This window comes from Coffea eugenioides, chromosome 9 (genome assembly GCF_003713205.1).
Source record: "Coffea eugenioides isolate CCC68of chromosome 9, Ceug_1.0, whole genome shotgun sequence".
Taxonomy (NCBI): Eukaryota; Viridiplantae; Streptophyta; class Magnoliopsida; order Gentianales; family Rubiaceae; genus Coffea; species Coffea eugenioides.
Window position 1 is genome coordinate 5,184,738 of NC_040043.1, and position 21,617 is coordinate 5,206,354.

The 21,617-nt window shown below is 34.0% G+C and overlaps 1 protein-coding gene and 1 long non-coding RNA gene across 3 annotated transcripts; both read left to right on the forward strand.

The window, feature by feature from the left end:
- On the forward strand, nucleotides 1-5,797 carry LOC113783679. Of its 2 annotated transcripts, none has more exons than XR_003469946.1 (4): nucleotides 1-217; nucleotides 507-562; nucleotides 3,487-3,542; nucleotides 5,309-5,797. It is a non-coding gene; the product is annotated as an uncharacterized LOC113783679 (long non-coding RNA). The 2 variants fall into 2 exon arrangements; XR_003469947.1 differs by having other exon boundaries at nucleotides 5,364-5,797.
- Nucleotides 5,798-8,099: 2,302 nt separating this feature from the next.
- On the forward strand, nucleotides 8,100-20,502 carry LOC113783449 (sterol 3-beta-glucosyltransferase UGT80A2-like). The gene is made up of 14 exons (XM_027329589.1): nucleotides 8,100-8,417; nucleotides 9,405-9,580; nucleotides 10,805-11,047; nucleotides 11,206-11,317; nucleotides 12,479-12,649; nucleotides 12,994-13,057; nucleotides 13,215-13,272; nucleotides 13,376-13,553; nucleotides 14,512-14,642; nucleotides 16,193-16,295; nucleotides 16,468-16,544; nucleotides 17,305-17,352; nucleotides 17,433-17,582; nucleotides 19,958-20,502. The coding sequence occupies exons 1-14, from the start codon at nucleotides 8,243-8,245 to the stop codon at nucleotides 20,138-20,140; spliced, it is 1,869 nt and encodes a 622-aa protein (XP_027185390.1). The 5' UTR covers nucleotides 8,100-8,242; the 3' UTR covers nucleotides 20,141-20,502.
- Nucleotides 20,503-21,617: the final 1,115 nt, after the last annotated feature.

Genomic DNA, 21,617 nt, shown 5'->3' on the forward strand with positions numbered 1-21,617 from the left:
TCAGATGTTTACCTGCTTACCATCTCACTTTCTCTGCCTCGGACAGAAAGTTGAAGGTTGAAGTTGTGGGTAGTTGTCAGAGTACTTCATCAAGACAGCAACTAACGCCCCTTGTAAATACTCCCAAAAATTGTTCACAAATCCAGCTGGTGGAGCGGAAATGGCTTTGACCATTTTTTTTAGTGAACTGAGAAATGCTGTGCGAGGAAGAAATTAGGTAAGCTTATACCTTTAGCTTCTCCCAGGATGCTAATCTCTTCCTCCAAGAACTTCTGTTTTTGTTCAACTTTGATAGACGAACACTCTTCCTTTCTCGCTGTCCCTCTCTGTCAAACGATGACCAGATCTATCATTCATCTACATGTTTTCTTTCTTCTTTTCTTCTTTGTTAATCAACAAAAATTAAAAACAAATAAGGCACATTGATGTTTTTTTGTTTAGTTTTTGTTTATTTCTTTGTTTTCTTGAATTTGCAGTTACTCACAATCGCATTTTGCTTCTCATAGATTGCGGACAATGGATTGAAAGTCCACGAGAAGGAGAAAAAGAATCAACTTTCCAGGTTGTGCGATTTTCTTTAATTTATTTTTCAGTCTTTTTCCAATTTTACTCTAGCCTTCAAATTTTTGTTTCCGTTTTTTTTGTAGGAAAAGTTCTAATTTCTGATCTCTTGCTTAGTACTTTAGTTTTGTTGCTGTTAGCGATCTCATTTCTGCTGTCTATTGGACAAATAGGGAACTCATTTTTCTTTTAATAAATTGAGGGAAAACTGGAAGACGAGTCGACGGGAGGAAGAAAAAAAGATTTAACTTTTCAAGGTTCGAATTTTTCTGTAGTTTATTTTCCAACCATTTTTCTAATTTTACGCTAAACTGGACCTTCAAGTTTCTGCTTCCTTCTTTTTTTTTTTTTTGGCTTTTCCATTGAAGATTATATGTTTTAATTTCTTGTTTAGTTATTTAGTTTTGCTGCTGCTAATAGTCTTATTTTCCATTTATGTCATATTTTGATTTCTGTTTAGTAGATTGAGGAAAAACGCAAGAAAAATCCACAAGAGATAGATTTAACTTTTTAGGTTGTGATCTTTTTTTTTCCCCAATTATCTTTGCAGCTCACCTGAAATTCAGCTTTCAAGTTATATTCTATTCATTGGTGTTCACAAAGTAGCTGTAGGTATTATTTCTTAGTTTTGCCTTTTATCTTTACTATTGCCTTCTTAACACGGATAGTTATGCATCCATGTTATACATGGTACTGGGAGATCCTGTTTGAATTGTGCTTGGAATAGATGTCTTTGTCATTACTTTTCCATTGCAGTAGTTGTGACTTTTATTTAGAGTATGCATAGAGTGGTGTAGTTGCATTTACAAGAGTGGTTAACAGTTATTGCTAAAATGCCTTATGGGTGTCTGAGTTTTGCAGCGGAACCAAAAGTTTTTATGCTGTAATTTGCTTCAGTACAATATTGAGTTTTTGGTTGAGCTTACCATGTCTGGTGTATCAAATTCCAAAAAATCCTTGCTCTCAAATTACATTTGTGCAGTGCAAGAAATTCTGTTACTTGCCAAAAGTGTGTATATTTGGCCATACTCTTAACTGTGATTATTTTTTTTTGGCCATCTCACCTTTTGTTCAATTTGTTGTATGGGTTCCAGATTTTTACTTTTTCCTCCATTTATTTGTCTCGAACATTCTGTGCAGAAGGCATTCAATGGAAAATCATATTGTTTCTTAATGTTTATGTGCCATCATCCTGTACAAGAAGGAAAGATTTTTATGTATGCAGGGATTATACTTGGTTCAGAACCCATGATTGCAATGTTTTTTTCTTTTTTCTTTTTGGGTTTTTTTGAGTATCCAAAACTGATCTGGTGTCTTTAATAGGTATTTTGTGTTAAGCTGATTGCTAATAGTGATAGGAGGGAATCTGCTTATATTATTCTCAATAGCTTTAAGGCTACTTAAGTTTGTTCTATGTTTAGCCTTTTTCTACTTAATTAGGTATGTTTAGTCTTTTGATGTACTGTTGTTTACTTAATGTTTCTTTTACCATGAGATCCTTGTAATTTTGTAGTCTCTGAATTTTTTAGTAAGAAATTTTCATTTATTGTAGATTATTTAATATTTGATTTGAAATTCATTTGTTAGCTTGCTTATATGCAGTTTCAATGTATTGATGTATTTACCTTTTGGTACATAGTTTGCTTTCTTATTGTAATTATTGGCCCTACGGAAAAGAATGATTTATTTACAGTGGCTCATGTGCAATTTCTTTACTATCAATGCAAAAAAAAATCACCACTTAATAACTACCACTGCGACATTCATTGAAGATAATGCACACATGGTGGTAAACAGACTGATTTTGTATTCTTCGGGGTTTTTCCCCCTGAATAAGAGAAATTTTTCCCTTCCCTAGATTCTTAAATGTATATGCTGATAGGATTTAGATTATCTCCTAATTGCGTTCTTTTGTTTATTTGATAGATTGTATTCCTCAACAATTGAAGGTTACGAAGCTAGAATAGAAACTCCCAGGGGGTTGATACATGTACATTTGCTTGTGAAAGTTAAAAATAACATATTGAATAGTTGTGCCTTATAATTTTCTTTGCCTTTCTACTCTTGAATGATGAGTTGTACTGGAGCAATTTCTTTTCTGGCCTGTTCTTCCTTTTTTTTCCCGGCTCTCTTAGCTCTTCAAAGAGCCTATTACTTTGGTTATTATCATAGTATGGTTAGGTTACACAATTTGTTTCACCAATTTAATGGGTAGATTTTACAAACTTACTTTTCTTCTTTGCATTTTAATCTTGATAACACCTCATTAATGTTTCAAAAACTAGAAAATCAATTTTTTAGCAAATGTTTTTACATTTTGAGCATTATCATTTAATTACATGGCTTTGTTCTAGAAGTGTTTGTGTGAGCAAGTTGGGTAAAGCAGAGCTGACGATTGAACGATGTGGTTCATTGCCTATAATAGCAGTCTATTCTGCCCATAGTAATTGTAAGACAAAACAGCCAAGTTTGATCTAATAATTGTTTGTTTATACTTTTATGGGTTTTTTTAATATTATTGACAATATCTTACTTGAGCTTTTATTTCGTATGTGAATTTACCAAATCAGATCTTTAAAACCCTTTTTTCTATGGTTAGTCATTATTGGTGAAGTCATTTTTTCAGTGTATGTAATATATGGTTCTTGGTATCTCAACGTTATAGTATACAAATGTGAAAACATTTTGAAAAAATGGAAGGAATATCTACTGAAAGGAGAAAAAATTTTAACTTTTCAGGTTGTGAATTTTTTTTGATTTATTTCCATGTCATTTTTCCAATTTTACACTAGATTGGACCTTCAAGTTTCTGCTTCCTTTTCATTTTTGAAGTTTTTAATTTCTTGCTTGCTTCTTTAGTTTTGCTGCTCCTCATAATCTTAGATTGCTGCTCCTCATAATCTTAGATTGCTGCCTATTTGATAGATTGAGGAAAATCACAAGGAAATACTAAAGGGAGGAGAAAAAGATTAGCTTTTCAGGTTATCATCTTTTCTTTTTATTTTGTGGTCATCTTTCTAGATTACCTTAACTTTGAATTTCAAATTTCTGATTTTTGTGCTATTTAGTGGTTTTCACGAAGTGTCTGGTGGGTGTTGAAATTGTTAATTTTACTAATTCCTTTTTTTTAAACTATTGCCTTCTCAACATGAATTGTTATGCATCTGAATCATATATGAAGCTGGGAGGTTCAGTTTGAAGTACTCTTGAGGTGGATATCTTTTCTCATAATTGATGTGCATTATACTCGTGTTCTATCATTTGCCATGCTGAATTTATCAATCATTCTAATATAGTCTTTGATAGCCATATATTGAGGGTTTTTTTAAATAATGTAGCTTATTCTTCTAGAAGCTGTGGATGTTGAAGAAAAGGCAAACAATTATCTAAAGGAAGAAATAGTTGAAAGAGATCAATCAATCTTGCTTCATTTTTTTCTAGACATATATATGTTTTCTCACCTTGTGGTTTGTGCTGATTCTCTAGGCTTTTAGATCAAATATTTTGCTAAATGAATGATGCAAAAGAGGACTAACAGTTTGATTGGATGCTTAAAATGCATTTTCGATTGAGCATAGAGTAGTTATTACTATTATAATTATTACTGCAATTCAAAGGGTAATTTGTTTGTCATGTTTTCCCTTAAAAATGCTGCTGCAATTCAAAGGCTAATTATTACTGCATAATATTATGTGTCTGATCAGATTCCTTAAAAATGTATTGATAGCAAGGATTTCACAAATTTCATTCCTTGACTTTCTCCAAAATTGTATCAACCTGATAATTGTCTGTGCTTCGTAAATTTCTCATGTGAGTTTTTTCCTGTTTCTCTTGAAGCTCATTATGGCATTTGCTTATGCAGTTGTGTTTTGACTTGTAGCTTTACTATTCGATATTGGCCGCATGGTTTATAATGAAAATTCAGACTACTTGGCAGTTTTATGGCCTACTTTGTATTAATTTGTTTGGAATGGAAAATTATGATATTATTTGTTTTCTTTTTACTAATAAAGAAAATAATAAGATACCGACTTGTTTGAATTTGAGAAATTCTAGCTGGTTCTGAGGCTGTAAATATTGGCCAGTGTGCAGTATAAAAGAAAATTACTTCATATCTTATCTTTGTTTTTGAGTTGCTTACAAGGTTATAGCTTGCTCTAGACAGTTCTTTTTTTTTTTTCCAATGTTGTCTCCCCTTCTACTTCATTCTTTCTTCTGTTGCTATATTCTTTTCTCCCTTCCTCCTCTGAATGCCGTTCATATTTTCTCTCCTTTCTCTCCCTTTCATGAAAAGTTTCTTCTATATTTTATTTTAGTGGATTGTTCTAATTTTTTGTTGTCCTTGGTCTAAGAGCATCAAAGTTAAGTTGAAAATTTTTAGAAACTTCCTTTTGTCCTGCTTTATTGAGAAATCTTCTTGATTCTTTTGCTCTCCTATACGAAATGTTGCCAAGTTAGATTTTGGAGCAGATGTTTGCACTTAAATTTAGTTAGTTTTTAGTTGTACATAACGTTGAAACTGAGAGTAAATTTTGTTTGGAAACCATTGACGAGTTTTTTGCATATGGCAAACCTCTTATTTTCATTTAGCAATTTAGCTTGCATCTTTTGAAACAGCATGGGACTGCTCCAAATGATAGTTGTGAGATTGACTTGCATGATGTGAAGGATTTTACCAGTCATCTATGCCCCTTACTATTGCACGGTATATGTAGATCCATTTGATTGGTCTTTTTCTTGCATGCAGTTTTAGACAAAAATTTAGGTATCAGAACTCAGCAGATCATAATCTTCTTATTCAGATATGAGAGTTAAAGCAAAGGAGCTGGGGCTGTTAGCTGAGTCATATTTGGAGGGAATGCAATCAATATACAAATTGATTGGCCAAGTGCAGCATTTATGGTCCATTGGGTTCACAAGTTCTTGATGACATCCCTGCAGAGATGCGAGATTTGTTGGAAGCGTATGTGTTAGCCGTTGCTTATTCTCATTTTGTTTCTATTTAAGAGATTATGACCTCTTCCAATGTACCCAAAAAAGAAAAAGAAAAAGAAAAAAATGAGGTTTCTTTATGATGTATATCCTTGATATTTTTTGGAGGATTTTATTGTTCTTTTGATTGGCTTTATCCCATAATGCTGTAAAACCTCTCTAGCATTAAAGTTGTGCAGAAATTGTGAGGTCGCTTTCCTCAAAAACTCAAAAGACAAGATATGTTGAGAAAGAGTTTTTAATTATGTTAATTAATGCAAGTATGTTACTGTTGATGCTTTTTAAGAATGAGATTTCATTCGTAAATTTTGAGGAGAGCACAATATAATTTGTATATTGGATCAATGGCCAGTTGTGTATGTTCTAATCATGTTTTTCTTGCCTTTTGTAAAGGTATTGTATAATAATTTTCGTCTCTGGAATTTCATATTTTTACAATTTTGAACTAATTATATATAATTTCTAAGAATACAACTCTGAATATTTTTTTTTCATTTACACCTGCTACATAATAATTTGCAAAATAAGTGGGTATAACTGGGCTTTTATCCACCGCGCATTCGCGCGGTGAACCTCTCCTAGTTTGTAAATAGTCTGAAGGCCTGTTGCATTTAAATATTTTTTTCATGGGTTTTTCTGACACATGTACTCATTAATATATTTGAATTATACTCAATTTAACATGTAAATATACATATTGACAATTACTATTCTACCTTTCACTTATTCATTTCTCTTATTTAATTTTTCAAAATATTAATATTTGAAATTTATCTTAACGAGTACCCACTTATTCTATCCAATGCAATTTTTTTGAAAAAATAAAATACCCGAGTCACTTTTTACGAGTGCTCGGTAGGCGTCATTTAAATAAAACTAATTATGAACCGTCCAAACAAATATTTGTCATTATGATTTACTATCCTATCTTTTAAGCACCAAAACTTTTCATTCTTTCATTCTTTTTGGAAAAAAAAAAGTGTAAATTCGGACCTTGCTTATCAATGTTTGCATTGGAGAGGATAGCCAGGCACATAATTTTCATATTAGAGAGGATCTCGTGGTAACTTTCCTAGTACTAAATTATTATTATTTTTTAAATTTTCTATTGCATGATAAGCAGACATTTTGTCATTTTTAATTATATTTTTATTTTTTATTATTTTACATATATTACATTATCAGAATCCTAATTTTTTGTTTCTTGAATAATTTTATATCCAAACAATATATTATTTTATTTTTAGTAAATTTTTTTCCAAAATTGTGAAGGCCATTACTAAATTTTTTCCAAAATTTTTCTATTGCATGATAAGCAGACATTTTGTCATTTTTAATTATATTTTTTTATTTTTAATTATTTTTTATCTTATATATATATATTACATTATCAGTATCCTAATTTTTTTCTTGAATAATTTTATATCCAAACAATATTATTTTATTTTTAGTAAATTTTTTTCCAAAATTGTGAAGGCCATTACTTACTACCAACTTAACCAAGTTTGTGCTCGCGAGCTTGAGTATATATATATATATATATATTTTACTAGTAAAATTACATATATTCATAATATTTTATTATTTATTAAAAATATTATTTTATTTATTTTTTTAAAAATAAAACAATTATTTTTAAAAATAAAATAATTATATTTCAATTTTTCGAGATCGAGCTTGAGCTCGATCTCGACTCGAATTTGATGGGGGTGTTTTTCAAATACAATAAAATTTTTTAAAAAGTACTCTAAAAGGTAATTTAAAAATTAGTTTAAATTTTTTTAAAATTTCTAAAAATTTCTCAAAATATATAGTAGAAACTCTTATACTCTTGGATTAGCTATTTTTGAAAAACTTTGCTGTAGTTTTTAGAGTATATTTTGGAATATTTTTAGAAAATATTTTGGGATATTTAAGAGCAGAAAAGTTTCTAGAATATATTTTGAGATATTTTTTTAAATTTTAAAAAAATTTAAACTAATTTTTAGATTATCTTTTAGAGTACTTTTTAAAAATTTTTATTGTATTTGAAAAACTAATTTTTAAAAAATACTCCAAAAACAGGATATCCAAACAAAGCCTCTGTTACAGTAAAATTTTTTAAAAATACCCTCAAAAATAACTAATTCAAATGAAAAAAATTAAGTCAAAACTCCACCCGACTCTATTCATTTGCAATTTGCAGCACTACTTCGGACACAGGAGGAGCAGGTGGACAACGACCAGCCTATTGGAAAGTCACCAACACAGACGTGTCTTCCAACGGTTTCCTTTCCCAGGTCTCAAACTCCAACAAACAACGCCCAAAGTAGTCCCCACCGCCCCGCTTGTTTTTCCGCCCTTTTCTGATTTCTTTCCCCGCAAAGAATCCGTATCAAATGTTAAAGAAGAATAGAAGATAAAAAGAAAACAAAGAAAGCTAAAGGAGAAGCGTATTGGCAAACTACTCCTTCCTTCCCCTTCACCTATCTTTCCCTTTCTCGATTTATTCCATTTTCCCATAAACAAAAGAAACCCCCCACTCACCACCCACATTCACTTTTCACATTCCCTCATCCTTTTTTTGACGCAACCAAGATGTACACTATTGGATATCAAGAGCATTGTTGAGTCTTTTATCAAAGGATAAAGATCGACTAGATACAGGGCCTTTTTTCTTTTTCCCTGTTTTAGTCATTAGCGTTAAGCAATGGCAGAATCATCAGACAATCACTATGGCCCTGCTGCGGAGAGTAGTAGTTCAGGGGAAGTTGACGTGGACCATGAAGTGGAAATTGTTGAAGAAAATGGAAAAGCTAGCAGCAATGTAAATGCATCACCCCGGTACAAGGATAGCATTGGCGATCATTCTTTGAGTTCCGCAGGTTCTTTCTTCTATTTTAGCCAACAGGGCTACTTTTAAATTCGTAGGAAGCATTTTTTTTCCAGGGCCATTTTGTATTTCTGATCATATATGCTGGTTTAAGATTTTAGAGTGTCCTAATTTAGTGAGTATGAATAAGAACAGGTGAATCTGTGAACCGTTGCGATTTTTATTTTTGTTTCTGCAAGTGATATGCATGTAATCCCATTGATTCCGATGGTTGCGAAAAAAGTGTTCTGCAAAGCTTATGACAGTGGTGCAATTGTCAAAACCCCTGTCCCTTAAGTATGGTTTGAGTTTTGACAGGGATGGTCAGTCCTAAATAATAAACTGAGATCACTAGGTATGGCAGTTTGGAGGTCGTCAAGTAGCTATTGATATTGCAAAATGTGTCAGATAGTTATTGTTCCGCATGTACATGTGCATCATCATGTATTGGGTCATTGGTTTTTGATAGTTTTAGTGTTTGGAAGAGTAATTTCTTGGAGAACGATACAGATCGCAGCTTTCTGTGATAGGAATCATATCATCTAGTCAAGAGGTGTTCCCAGTGGCCTTGAATTATTAAATTTTCTCTGTGGCAACAATGATATGTTTAGGAAGTTTCTTTTATTCTTTCAACAAGCAAAAACGGATTGCTGGAAAACTTAGTGTTAGCACGATGATACAAAGTGATCGTAAATGAAGTCTATTAAGCAACACGATGAAGAATTGAAAGTGATTCTAATACAACATATTCATAGAAATAGGTTTTTGGAAGCACTAATTCATTATTCAACTCAGCTTCCTCACTCGATCAAGAAATTTTCTGCTTGTTTTGTTGGATTTTGTACATTTCACTGTGGGAATTTAGCATATTGTCTAAACTTATGCACTCTAATTAGCCCCGATTTTCTGATTACGTTTTGGTTTCTTAAGCTGATCCAGTGACCACACTAAGGCACTGTTTGCATTCTTACTTTGCTCGATGTCATCTGGTTTTCCCCAGGATCCACTGCCAAGAATTTGCCTGGGCAGAATCTTGCATCTATTGGAGACTCAGCAGTGGAAAATGTTAACCCTACTTCCGGTCAACTTAGCCGAGCTACAAAGCTTGGAAAGAATAATGGTCTTGGATTTTTGGCCTTGAAGCTTTTTGATGAAAGATTTCCACTAAAGAAAAAGGTTGGTACAACCTGATAACTGTAGCTTGTATTCCTCAATTGATTTTTTTTAAGAGGCCCCTGTACTTTCCTTTATAATTTCTAGTCTAATTAAGGATAAACTTCCGGGCACTAGTTGTTTTTTGATTGAGTTATCTTGTACTTCTTCAGGTGGTTATTTAAGAAAATTGAAAGTATGATGGACTAATAAATAAGGACAGGGAGAGTAGAGACATGAAATGCTTAAAATGGATAGTAAGAGGAAAGTTGAATAGAAAGAGCAAAATAGAAAAGAAAAGGCAAAGTACATTATCAGTTGGAGGAGGGACTATGATCTAAGCAAGTTTGAAAGGAAAGTTATGGGAACCATATTTCTAATTATTTTTTTCTAATTAATAAATCCTGTTTTCTCTTATAAGTTCTATTAGATCTTTTTTTCTTTCTTCCTTGTTTTAACTTGTGTATCCATGTGCCACTTGGTAGTTTGTTATCAAGGATTGACCTTTATGTTCCAGATATATACTTCTTTTCCTGGAAGAATATACTCTCAAATTGTATTTGAGCATCTTCATTCCTTATTGCCTCAGTTGTATGAGTACCATGCATGTTTAGGGAGAATTGTCCTACAAATTGAAATAGAAGTAATAGTACCTAGGAACTGTAATGGGGTAGAAAGAAGAGAAGAGAAGGAAGAGGCTAGGAAAGTGGTGGGGGTAATCTCCAATAGGAAACAATTCTTTCATGAAATAAGCTGATCATATAGGTACTTATACATGAAAATAGTCCTGAGGTTGAATATCTTGAGGTGAGAACCATGATACTTAAAGTACATGACTAATTAACCTAGCTCATAAATGGGGCTTTAGATAGATTTGTAAGAGTACAAGTAGGTAACTAGATTGGACTCAGCAGCCAGAATCGGTCTAAATTTCCTTCAATGACAAGGATTACTGTTCCCTTGACTCCTATAAGTTAAAACCAATTATTTCTAGAGTTGACGAGTTGATTGTTTCATGTTAACAATAGATAAAGGTTAGTAAAGACTCTTATAATCACAATGGACATCCCTTCTTTCCATACGAAGAGTCTTCTTGCTTGGAAAGGGCCCTATAGCCTGTCCCTTTGGATCCAAAGGCTATATTTTTCTTCACCATTTAATGGCCTTTCTGCAAATATTATTACCTCTTTCTCCATTAAAAAAAACATTTTTTTTTTCTGAACCCACATTGTAATGTTTATCATGCAGCTCAAGTTGCTGAACCGATTTGCATCTGTTCAAGATGATGGAACCGTGCAATTTGAAGTTCCTGGAAACGTTAAACCCCAAGCTCTTGATTTAGGTACTGGAGTTATGTATGATGGATCTAGAGTGGAAGAATCTACCGGTGCAGGAGATATACAAGACCTACCTCCATTGCAAATTGTTATGCTTATAGTTGGGACACGTGGAGATGTACAACCCTTTGTTGCCATTGGGAAACGTTTACAGGTAAGTTGTTTCTTTTGAATTAGAACAGGAATATACATCACAGACACATTTTGTAATTTTGACGACTTCCTTTTGAAAAATATCGGGGCCTCAATCATGAATTTAACCTTCTGAGCGCTGCGCTATGTGCCTACCTCTTTGATTGTGTCTTCTGGCAGGAGGATGGCCATAGAGTGAGACTAGCAAGCCATTCTAATTTTAAAGAGTTTGTTTTGGCTGCTGGATTGGAGTTTTACCCTCTTGGTGGAGATCCAAAAGTTCTTGCTGGTTGTAAGTATATCATTGACATTGGGTGATATCATGATCATCTTCTGAAAAGATTTTTCCTTGTCTGTTTTTTCTTTATCATATACTAAAATGACATCTAGGCATATTTATACATGAAGAGGAAATAAGTAGGTTAAAAACAGTTTGATTATAAGTATGATTTCCATCCATTTGCTTTGGTTCCATTAAAGCCATAGTTTAGTGTGGCTCAGTCATGGAATCAGATGTAGCATGAATACGCTAAAAAAATGCCAACAAAGTGGGGTTGGAAGGTGGGATAGAAGATTGATCCTATGTGATATAGATTCCCATAATCAGTTAAGTAAATTGACCCAATAAAGGCATTCTTATGGAGTCTAGGTTTTGGTCATCTTTTGCATTTCCAATCGCAAGGATAAGTTTCTCTTGATAAATAATTAGGAGGTTTGTTCTCCTCATGCGATGCAATTGGTTCAGTGCAGGTCTGTTGATTATTATTTTTCATTGCTTTTAGAATCCAACTGGAGTAACTTTTAGCCCAATCCCATTTTGTTCTGTGAAAATATAGTTTGGTGATTTAGAATAAGGAGTGGAGTGTGTTCTCTGTATGGTTAAGTCAGATAATGAGATGAATTATAATCTTGTACTAAATTGTGAGATGCTAGGACTTTTGGGATAATTTATTTAGTTTTCTTGGGATACTTTGTATCAGTTAAATCTTGGGTCCTGTGGCAGAGGAATCACAGAAAAACCTGTAGCAATGTGCTGGTTGTTTTGTTTTCTGGGAAAATTCTGTGGTAGGTTGCAATCTTTAGGGTGGTATGATGATACTAGAATAATAGGATCTTTACACATTGAACACTGCCTTTGGGTTTTCTTGCCAACGAGCAATGTTTATTTATAAATTGTCTTATAGTTCTTATGTAACTTTTGACTTTTTTTTTTAAATGATTAGTGTACCTCTTAGTTGTGTCACTTCTCCACAATTGTACAATTACATATTATGTAGGTAATTTGTAAATGCAGAGATGGTCACTATAGTTAAACTTGAGTGCATTTCTGAAAAAGTTGTTGCCGCTGTTTGATGTTCTTTTCCCTTTTTCATTGTATAGTTTTTTTTCTGAATATTCAATTGATGATCAGGGATTCAATCTGTTGTTTGGTTATTGCTGATGTGTATTGCAGACATGGTGAAGAACAAAGGATTCTTGCCTTCTGGGCCTTCTGAAATTCATATTCAGCGAAATCAAATTAAAGAAATTATATTCTCTTTACTTCCTGCATGCATGGATCATGATCCAGAAACAAAAGTTCCATTCAATCCAGATGCTATAATTGCAAATCCCCCTGCTTACGGTAATAATGTCTTCTAAATTATCTTGGTCCTTGCTCCTTTATCTCCTTCCATTCATGTCACGTTCTAACAGAAGATTAAGAAAATATAATTGCATGATTGTCACCGATAAATTGCGCATTCTTAACTGACATTTAATTGAAGGAATTCCTGTGTCTAGATAGTGTTTTTGCTCAACATTATGGTCTTTTCTTGGATTGTGATTTTCTGCTCCAATATTGTTTTATTTGGAATTTCTGTGATTCGTGTTTGATATGCACAAAGGACTTGTTATTGAGTTGGATCAATGTAACATCGTCTACAAACATGTTGATAGTTCTCCTTCAACTATTCAGTTCTATTTCAGGACATACGCATGTTGCAGAGGCACTAAAAGTACCACTTCATATAATTTTCACAATGCCTTGGACGTGAGTTTTATCGACTCTTCTTTCTTTAACTCTTACCTTTCTGTACATCCTAATTTAATGTGTATTAGGGTTATTTTGGTATTGTCTGGTCCCCTATGCACTTCTATCATACTGTAGCAAGATGATGGATGCTTCTTATGATGTTTGACTTCTGCAGGCCAACTAGTGAGTTTCCACATCCTCTATCTCGTGTGAAGCAATCAGTTGGATATAGAGTAAGCACAGTTTGATGCTTTTTTGTCATCTTTTATTTTGTTTATCTTTATCTGTTTGGTTATAAGTATTTTAGATGTGGAAAGTCGGATACTTTTTCTGCAGCTATCATATCAGGTTGTTGATGGACTAATATGGCTTGGGATACGGGATGTGATAAATGATTTTAGAAAGAAAAAACTGAAGCTAAGGCCTGTCACATACTTAAGGGGTTCTTACAGTTCACCGCTTGATGTGCCTTATGCATATATTTGGAGTCCAGATCTCGTCCCAAAACCAAAAGGTCATTCTCTGAATCTATCTTCTAACATCCAAGTTCTTAATTATTTTATGCAACTTTATCTTGTAGGCAGCTATTACTTGGGCATTGGTAGAGCAATTGGAATTGTTTGTTCTGTTTCTTGTCAATGACAACTGTCCTGTTTACCCCTGCTGAATGCTATTTTGAGAAATTTATAAAAAATTTATAAAGTTTTGGCTCAAAATTGAAGCTTGCTCAATCTACAATCTGAAATACCTAAATAAGTACACCTTAAACAAGAGAAAGAGCAAGGCACAGGACCAAGAATTCACAATTGGCTTGAAGTAAAAATTCCACTGTTAATCCAGGTGAGAGGATATGTATGGCTTCAAGGCATTAAAAAAAAGCTAAAAAATTCAAGTATTTGCAGCATCAACTTTACTCTATGGACCCACCTGAATAATGTCACTAATAGAAAATTTTAGTTGCTTATCATACAGCAAAATCAAGAGAGAGTGGCCATGAGACCTACAAAATCCAGATCAGTAGTTCTAGAAAAGTTTGAATGATTTGAATGTCTTGAATATCTTTGATATTTTGGAATGCTTTACCTGCAATTTCCTTAGCTTTGTTATTAGCATTATGTTGCATCTACAACCAAAGTTGCTGGATGCGAAATTGAAAGACTTACTGTTGATGTGCTAAAAATGATGTGTATTCAAATAATTCAATGTTTGAAAGTTATTTAACACATTATATTTGGCTCTCATTGCTTCTTTTTGCTCTTTTCTATACTGTATGCTTTATCTTGTTCCTATTGGATAAAATACAATTGGACTCAGATAACTCTTTTATGATATTTTTGTTATAGTCCATTATTGAAGGAAGTTGTCATTGCTTTTTAGTTTCTTGCATTCTTGTTGGGGAAGTCTTAAGAGGCACAACAACAGAAGCTGCTATTGCATTAAAGTTATTCTGATTTGTTTTGTGTGTCTTGCAGATTGGGGACCCAAAATTGATGTAGTTGGCTTTTGTTTCCTAGACCTTGCATCAAATTATGTTCCACCTGATTCACTTGTAAAATGGCTTGACGATGGTGAAAAGCCTATTTATATTGGCTTTGGCAGTCTTGTGAGTTCTATTTCTAATCATTATATATTCTTTTATCGCATCGTCTGATGGCTATTTTTTTTAATTTCATTTTAGTTTATATTTGTTGGTAATGTCTACATAAAAATACTTGAGATGAACGTATAAAAGGTTGTTATTTTCTTGACCACCCAATAAGTACTCTTAGATTGCCCAAAGTACGAAATTGATGTCTAGGGTCAGTCATCAACTATGGAACTTACTAGCACTCTCAATCCTGACATTATATTAGATTAATACATGATCTGTACAAGAGACAGCTGCTTCTTAATCGTAAAATACTTGCACAAATAGCTATATCAAATAGGAATTGTCTTTATAAGATTTCCAATGAGTTATATAAATATAAAGAAGTCGATTGTAAAGAATCCAGTGGAATAATTTAAACAGACTTGAGCTGGAGTTCATTCTCCGGGAAAGCAGAGTCGAAATTACTATAATAAAAAATGCTAAAGTAGTCAAAATAAATGAATGTGTTCAAGAAAAAAAATGAATTGGAGAAAGCTTTTTTTTTTCGAAAAGGAGGTCTACTTTCCTTCTTTGGCTGCATTTCAGAAGAGTAAGGCTACTTTAATTTAACATAGCTGTCTGTCTAGAGTGGCACAGTGGGTTGAATAAGAGCACATTTATTGATGCTGCACGACTGCTTAGTGAGTGAATTTACTGCAATGACGATGTGGGGCTCATTCTAATGCATGACTATTTGTTCTCAAACCTTTTTGAAAAGCGATGTGGGGCTTAGGTTCTTAAAACTGCCCATTGCTGTGACTCAGTATTGACAAGAGCCCTGGAACTTGGAAGGGGCTTTACAGGAGCCCATGACACAAATTGAAGTGGCCAATGAGTCCATGAAACTGGAAAGTGCCTCAGATTAGTTCATGTAAAAGCTGGAAGGGGCTTGACATGAGCATGATGAGCTGAAGTGGCTAGTAAGGCCTCGTTGAGTTATAAGTTAAGAAACAGCAGAACCCTCAAGAGGAATGAATCTGCAAGGGAAAATTCCGAATCAGTTGTAGACTTGTGGACAAAGAGTTTAACTAACACCCAGCTCTGATACCTTGTTAACAAGCCCACTCAAAGCCAATTGATAATAAGTGGATTGGCACAAGACCTAATTAACTCGTCTTAAACCCTCGGAATAATGTGGGTCCTAGTCTCTAAACAAGGACAAACACTGGGTACTAAATTTTCTCATTTCAAAATTTTCTCAGTCTCCTTTAATATGAACTTAAAGTCACAAGCAAGTCCTCCAGCTTCTAGTCTACTCATAAAATGTTGATTCATCTTGGAGGAATATGAGTCATTTGTTCAAGCATTCTGAAGATGCTGAAATTTCCAATATATACTTAAGTAGCTTTCAGCTTGTGCCTTTTTTCCCCAAGTTTGTTTTATAAGAGGTTGTCCTTTACTTTTTAAACTTTGTCAACACACATACACACACATATATTGAGAACAATTACATATCCATATCAGCTTCATAGAGCTTAATTCTCTCCTGTTTTGATCATTTTTATTTTATTTTTTTGGTACAGCCTGTACAAGAACCAGAAAAAATGACTGAGATAATTGTTCAAGCTTTGGAAATGACAGGACAAAGAGGCATCATCAACAAAGGCTGGGGTGGTCTTGGAAACTGTATGTTGTTGCCTGATAGTTTTTATTTATTTTTTTAATTTGGGCTATATGTATCCACCTTTTGGTTTACCCTAGTCATTTGATATCTTTATCCTGGGTACATTAGCCCTTTTCTTTTGTCCTCCATAATCTTACCAACTCTTTCTTCTTTTTTCACTTATTTTCATTTCAGTGAAAGAACCAAAAGACTTCGTGTACTTGTTGGACAATTGCCCTCATGATTGGTTGTTTGTAAGATGCGCAGCTGTGGTAAATCTTCTTTGTAGTTGCTCAGTATTTGATCTTGTTAAAGTTGGAAGAGCATTCATCTGTGGAAAACTTGTATATATAGCTTGTTTGGTCATATGAGATTACATTCGGCATGATGACACTAACTCATGGTTTCAACTGATCAGAGTCCTCATGCTAGGCATCATCCCTGTAATTGCTTATGCTACATAGTTTTGAAATTCTTGTGTCAGGAATTGTTGTTAAGGCTAGCTCTTTTAGTACAGCATGGAACGTGATTGATAATATTGCTGCCTTGCATTTGTACAACTTCAGCTGTTTGTTGGATTTTCATTTGCTGAGACGTGACTCCCTAGTACTGGTGGTTTTTAGTGCCTGTTCTTTTGTTTTTAATAATCTAAAAGCTGTTCTGTAATGATTTTATTTTCTTTGGCTTCAGTTTTTAGTTTATTCCAAGCTGGAAAATGTTGATTCTTAGAAGCAGTCCTTGAGATGCCTTGGTTTTCTCAAAACAAAAATATTGATTCAATTCACTAAACAGCTTTTCCAATGATCACTATCATTAAGAAGCTTCAGAAAAGCCGAAGCAAATGAATTAATGCCCTAATCTTCTCTTGTTACATTCCCTGCTCATAAATGTAGTCTTACCTGTACTGCTAGTTAATAAACAACTTATGGAAAGTTGAGTCTAGTTTAAGTTTACGTTGTAGAATATTTTTTTTCCATATATGTAGCTCTCTTACAATTGCTACCTTGTATTCTGTTTTTGCACAATCTTCAGGTGCATCATGGAGGGGCAGGAACAACAGCAGCTGGTCTTAAAGCTGCGGTAATTCCTGTGCTATATACCAGTTGTAGTTTTTTGCTTTTGGAGCTTACTCATTTCTTCCTTAATAATACAACCTCTAGTGCCCCACAACTGTTGTACCATTCTTTGGAGACCAACCATTTTGGGGAGACCGTGTTCATGCCAGGGGTGTTGGTCCTGCACCCATTCCTGTGGATGAGTTTTCACTTGAAAAGTTAGTTGCTGCAATCAATTTCATGCTGGATCCAATGGTAATGAGAAATTCAACCATAATGATTGAGTTGCATGGTTTAATGCCTGTGCTCTGTAGAATGTTCTTTATCTGTTTCCTTTTTTTTTTCTCTTTAAGGGATCTATTTTTTCCTCGAACATGAATGAAGTTTTTAGCATATTGTTTAATAAATGTGATCCATATCATATACATCAGGGATCTGTGATACCCAAGCCTCACTTACTACACAAACAACAATAGTTAAAGAGTAGTTGGCATATTATGTACCATCTCTTTTTTCTTCCAAAGTTTCCTCTTATAGTTGTCTTAAAGGATCTAGGGTCAATTATGGTACATCATTGATTCCATATTCAAAGACTTCATTCTTGTGCTTTTGAGTATGATTTTTCAGCCTGAAGTTCTATATTGGAAGGTGTTTAAGTGAAGTGTAGGATGGGTTTATATTTATAGTAGATGATTTAAATGCACTCATTTGAGATTATCTGCTTGGTTGAAGGCATTTGTCTATTTAATTTGATAGCTTCAACGAAAATTGATTGCCTTGTATTTGGATATGAGGGGTTATTTTGGATGCAAATTATGTAAATATTGTGAACAAATTTGTTATACTGGCTAATGGTTGTGATGTTCAACTTCAAAATCTGGCATGTCATCTCTTGTTTAAAAAAGGTGATAATTCAGCAGAATAAATTATTGTATGAATTGGAAGCATAGATATCCTTGAGTGGTACATTAGTTTTTAGGATTCTGTTAAAAGAGAAATAGCGTTGGATAAACAAAAAATGAATAAAGTTCTAAGATATACACAAGTTAGCTATTTTCTTTCCTTGTGTGTGCATGCTATGAAACTTTCTGATGATGAATAGACAAGGCTAGTTATTTCCCTTATTGATGTGTACATGCTACGAAATTGCAGATGATGGTACACGTGCTAACTGCAAGTGTATTTTAACTTAAGAGTGTATTGATGTCATTTTTTTGGTTGATTCATGTTGCTTGGCAACTGTAATTATAGTGCTCATGTTGCCTATGTGAAATTCGACATCCAACTTGTCTACTTTGGTTCTTTAGATGGAGAAAGAAATTCAACATGACACCGAAATTTAGATGTCTTGTGACTACGGATAACCCAAAAAACATGCATAATATGCCCTTAAAATAGTTACATACATTAAACCATGGGATAATAGAATTACAGGCTGAAATATTCAGACTTAAATTGTAATTTTTGACACACGTCCTACCAAGTGTCCTTCTGAGTCACGAGTCCTCGCAAAAGAATAGACAAAATTTGCTGTTATCTCACTTTGCTTTTCCCATACCCTTGCCAAAATCCACCTTGATCATCATTTTCCCATTACAACGTCTTTGTCTGTTAAGAAGGAGAAACAGAGGACAGCAGAAAGGGACTTAGAGTAAAAGAGAGTTTCATTTCCATTTTCTTGAGGACAGGGAGATAGCCAGAGGGTAGCTGTGCCGCCATGGGCCTTACTGCTGAAGAAAAGGGAGAGGATGGAAGATATGGTATCTCCCGCCACAAATTTTCCTCTAAAAGCTATAAACTGATCCAAGATGGGATTTTCATTTTCTTGAATTACTTCTAAAAGACCATTTCATGCCTAAATCATTGAGCTTGAGAGGTTGAGCGTTAACTAGATTTTCAGAGGTTACGGTGTTAAAACCTGAAACGATGAACATTTCTCCAGTTTTAAATATTCAAGGAAGTTGATACTTGTCATCCTGTTTGTCACGTGTACAAGAACAGTGTAAACGGGTGAACTGCTTGTGTATGTTATTTCTAGTAAAAGATAAGCAGTCTTTTCTCTTGTTGAATTGGAGTTGGATTATGTTGGAAATTATGGCTTCTCTGCATGATTTCATGTTTTAATTGGTGGAAATGGAAGGAGACGTTTATGCATGATGCTGCTGCCTTATCAAATAGTGTCAGGCATACTTTTGTTTTGTCTCTGGCTGACTACAAAACATGCGGTCTAAAAATCTCCATTCAGAATTAAATGTTTTTATATGTTATTGTTACCTAGATGAATAATTTTCCTCTGTTACCAGGACGAGATGCTTTTACTGACCAAGTAGAAGAGCTTAATTAAGGGGAAGTTGCATACTGCCTAGCAACACATTGGATATTGACGCTGCGTGTAGTTGCACCATACGCGTGGATGTGTTAAGCAGTATAAAATTTTTACTGGAGATTACTTTAAGCTGAAGTTGGGACAAGAAAAACTGTCTGTCTGTACTGCTTTTAGAAAGAAGATGTCATAAGCAAGTACTTGATGCTAAAAGCTTAGTTTAATATTAGAACATAGTCCAAGAATTTTTCTTGGTTGTCTATCTTTGTGAGGCAATAAAGAGAATTTAATCACCCACTTCTTGCAGGTTAAACAACGTGCTGTCGAACTAGCAAAGGCAATGGAAAATGAGGATGGGGTAACAGGAGCTGTGAAAGCTTTTTACAAACATTTCCCTCGTAGGAAATTGGAGGCCGAGCCTGAGGAACCACGAAAATCCAATTTGTTTTCTCTTCGAGGCTGTTTTGGTTACTCGAAGTCCATCAGATGAACCTTCATGAGTCTAAAGGCGGACTATATTCTGCTTCAGTTCCTCCTATAAATTTTCAGTGAGTGCACTTTGCGGCTTCCAGTCACTTCTAGATGGAAGTTGAATGCGGACAGATTACATGCACACCGTCAATGAAGAAAAGAAAGGAAAGCAAGAGAATGAGAGAGAGAGCAAGTGGGAAATACCTGGAAGTGAAATATTGTAACATCTTCGCGATTTTTGGTGCGACTTCAATAAGTCAAGAAAGTCTTTTAGGTGTAGAGAATGAATTGGTTTATCTGGGTGTACCTCTTTGTATATGTAATGTGTAACATATTGATATTCGTGAACAGTTCAAACAATGGAAATATTTGGATACTTGTTTTGACAGTGCAGTCTCTCTCCTTTGCTACCATTTCCTTTTGTTGGGGGAGAATGATAGTTTTGCTTCTGTTGTTGCTGGGGATGTGGCTTTTGGATGTTTGTCTGTCGAAAATGCCTTCCTAGCCTAATTACTGCAAGTTAACATCTCTGAAGTGGCAGGCATATACGTTCTCAATGCAAGCAAATGCTCCATGGTGAAATAGTCTGAAAAGGTGGCAGCTACAATTGAGGAAGTCGAGCTCGATAGTGGATTTTGAAAAAATGCCACCAACATGAAGCCTAGGGCGCAAAGCATTCATAGGCCTTAGGAAGTTCAAGCAATAGATGAACAGCATAAATCCTTAAATTGGTGCTTGTCTGTTGTTTGAGTTGTAGGCAGGTTTTCTTTTTTCCTTCTTGGGTTTTTGGCCTGGATGACAAGGTCGGAGGTTCTAACGGCACATTAAACATGGTTTTTGACGATTAGAAGTGGATAGTTTAGCAAATTTTTTGCCAGGTTTGATGCACAGCTATGAAGGAAGATGAGCATCAAAGGGATAGCGAAGGAACATGGAATTAGGTATTCCAGAGGGAAATGTTGCTGTCTCTGCCTATTTTCGTTCAGGTTCCAACTTTTTATGTGTTAATTTCATTTTGTACTTTTTAATTATACGTCGATTATCACTTTGGTTTCTAAACTTTAAATTGATGCATTTTAATACCTAATGTATAAAATCTGTTCCACTTTAGTTCTCAAAGTATAAAATTTGTTCCATTTAAATATAAAATCCGTCTCACTCCCGTTAACGATTTTACTTAAACGAGACAAATTTTACTATATTTTAAAGTTTATAAACCAACGTGTGAAAATTTAGATACAGTTAAATGATACAAAATAAAATTAATCCTTTTCTATTCCCTCACTCATAGATACAGCAAAAGGGGATGACACTTTTCAATTTTTCTATTCTGCAATATTTTCCAAGATTGTATAGACCACTAGTGTTGATGTTACTCCAGATATTAATCGGTGACAATTAAAAATGGAGGAAATTCTGAAGCCAGCCAATCACTCGTAACATCTTCTGTTACAATAGTAAGTTGTCTGATTGGTATTATGTTTCATCTTATGTTC

Excerpts from the sequence above, each read along its gene's own strand:
- LOC113783449 (XM_027329589.1), top strand. The coding sequence starts at position 8,243 with ATGGCAGAATCATCAGACAATCACTATGGCCCTGCTGCGGAGAGTAGT. Across the intron at positions 17,353-17,432 it reads CAGCTGGTCTTAAAGCTGCG|TGCCCCACAACTGTTGTACC; the intron begins GTAATTCCTGTG and ends TACAACCTCTAG. Across the intron at positions 17,583-19,957 it reads ATTTCATGCTGGATCCAATG|GTTAAACAACGTGCTGTCGA; the intron begins GTAATGAGAAAT and ends CACTTCTTGCAG.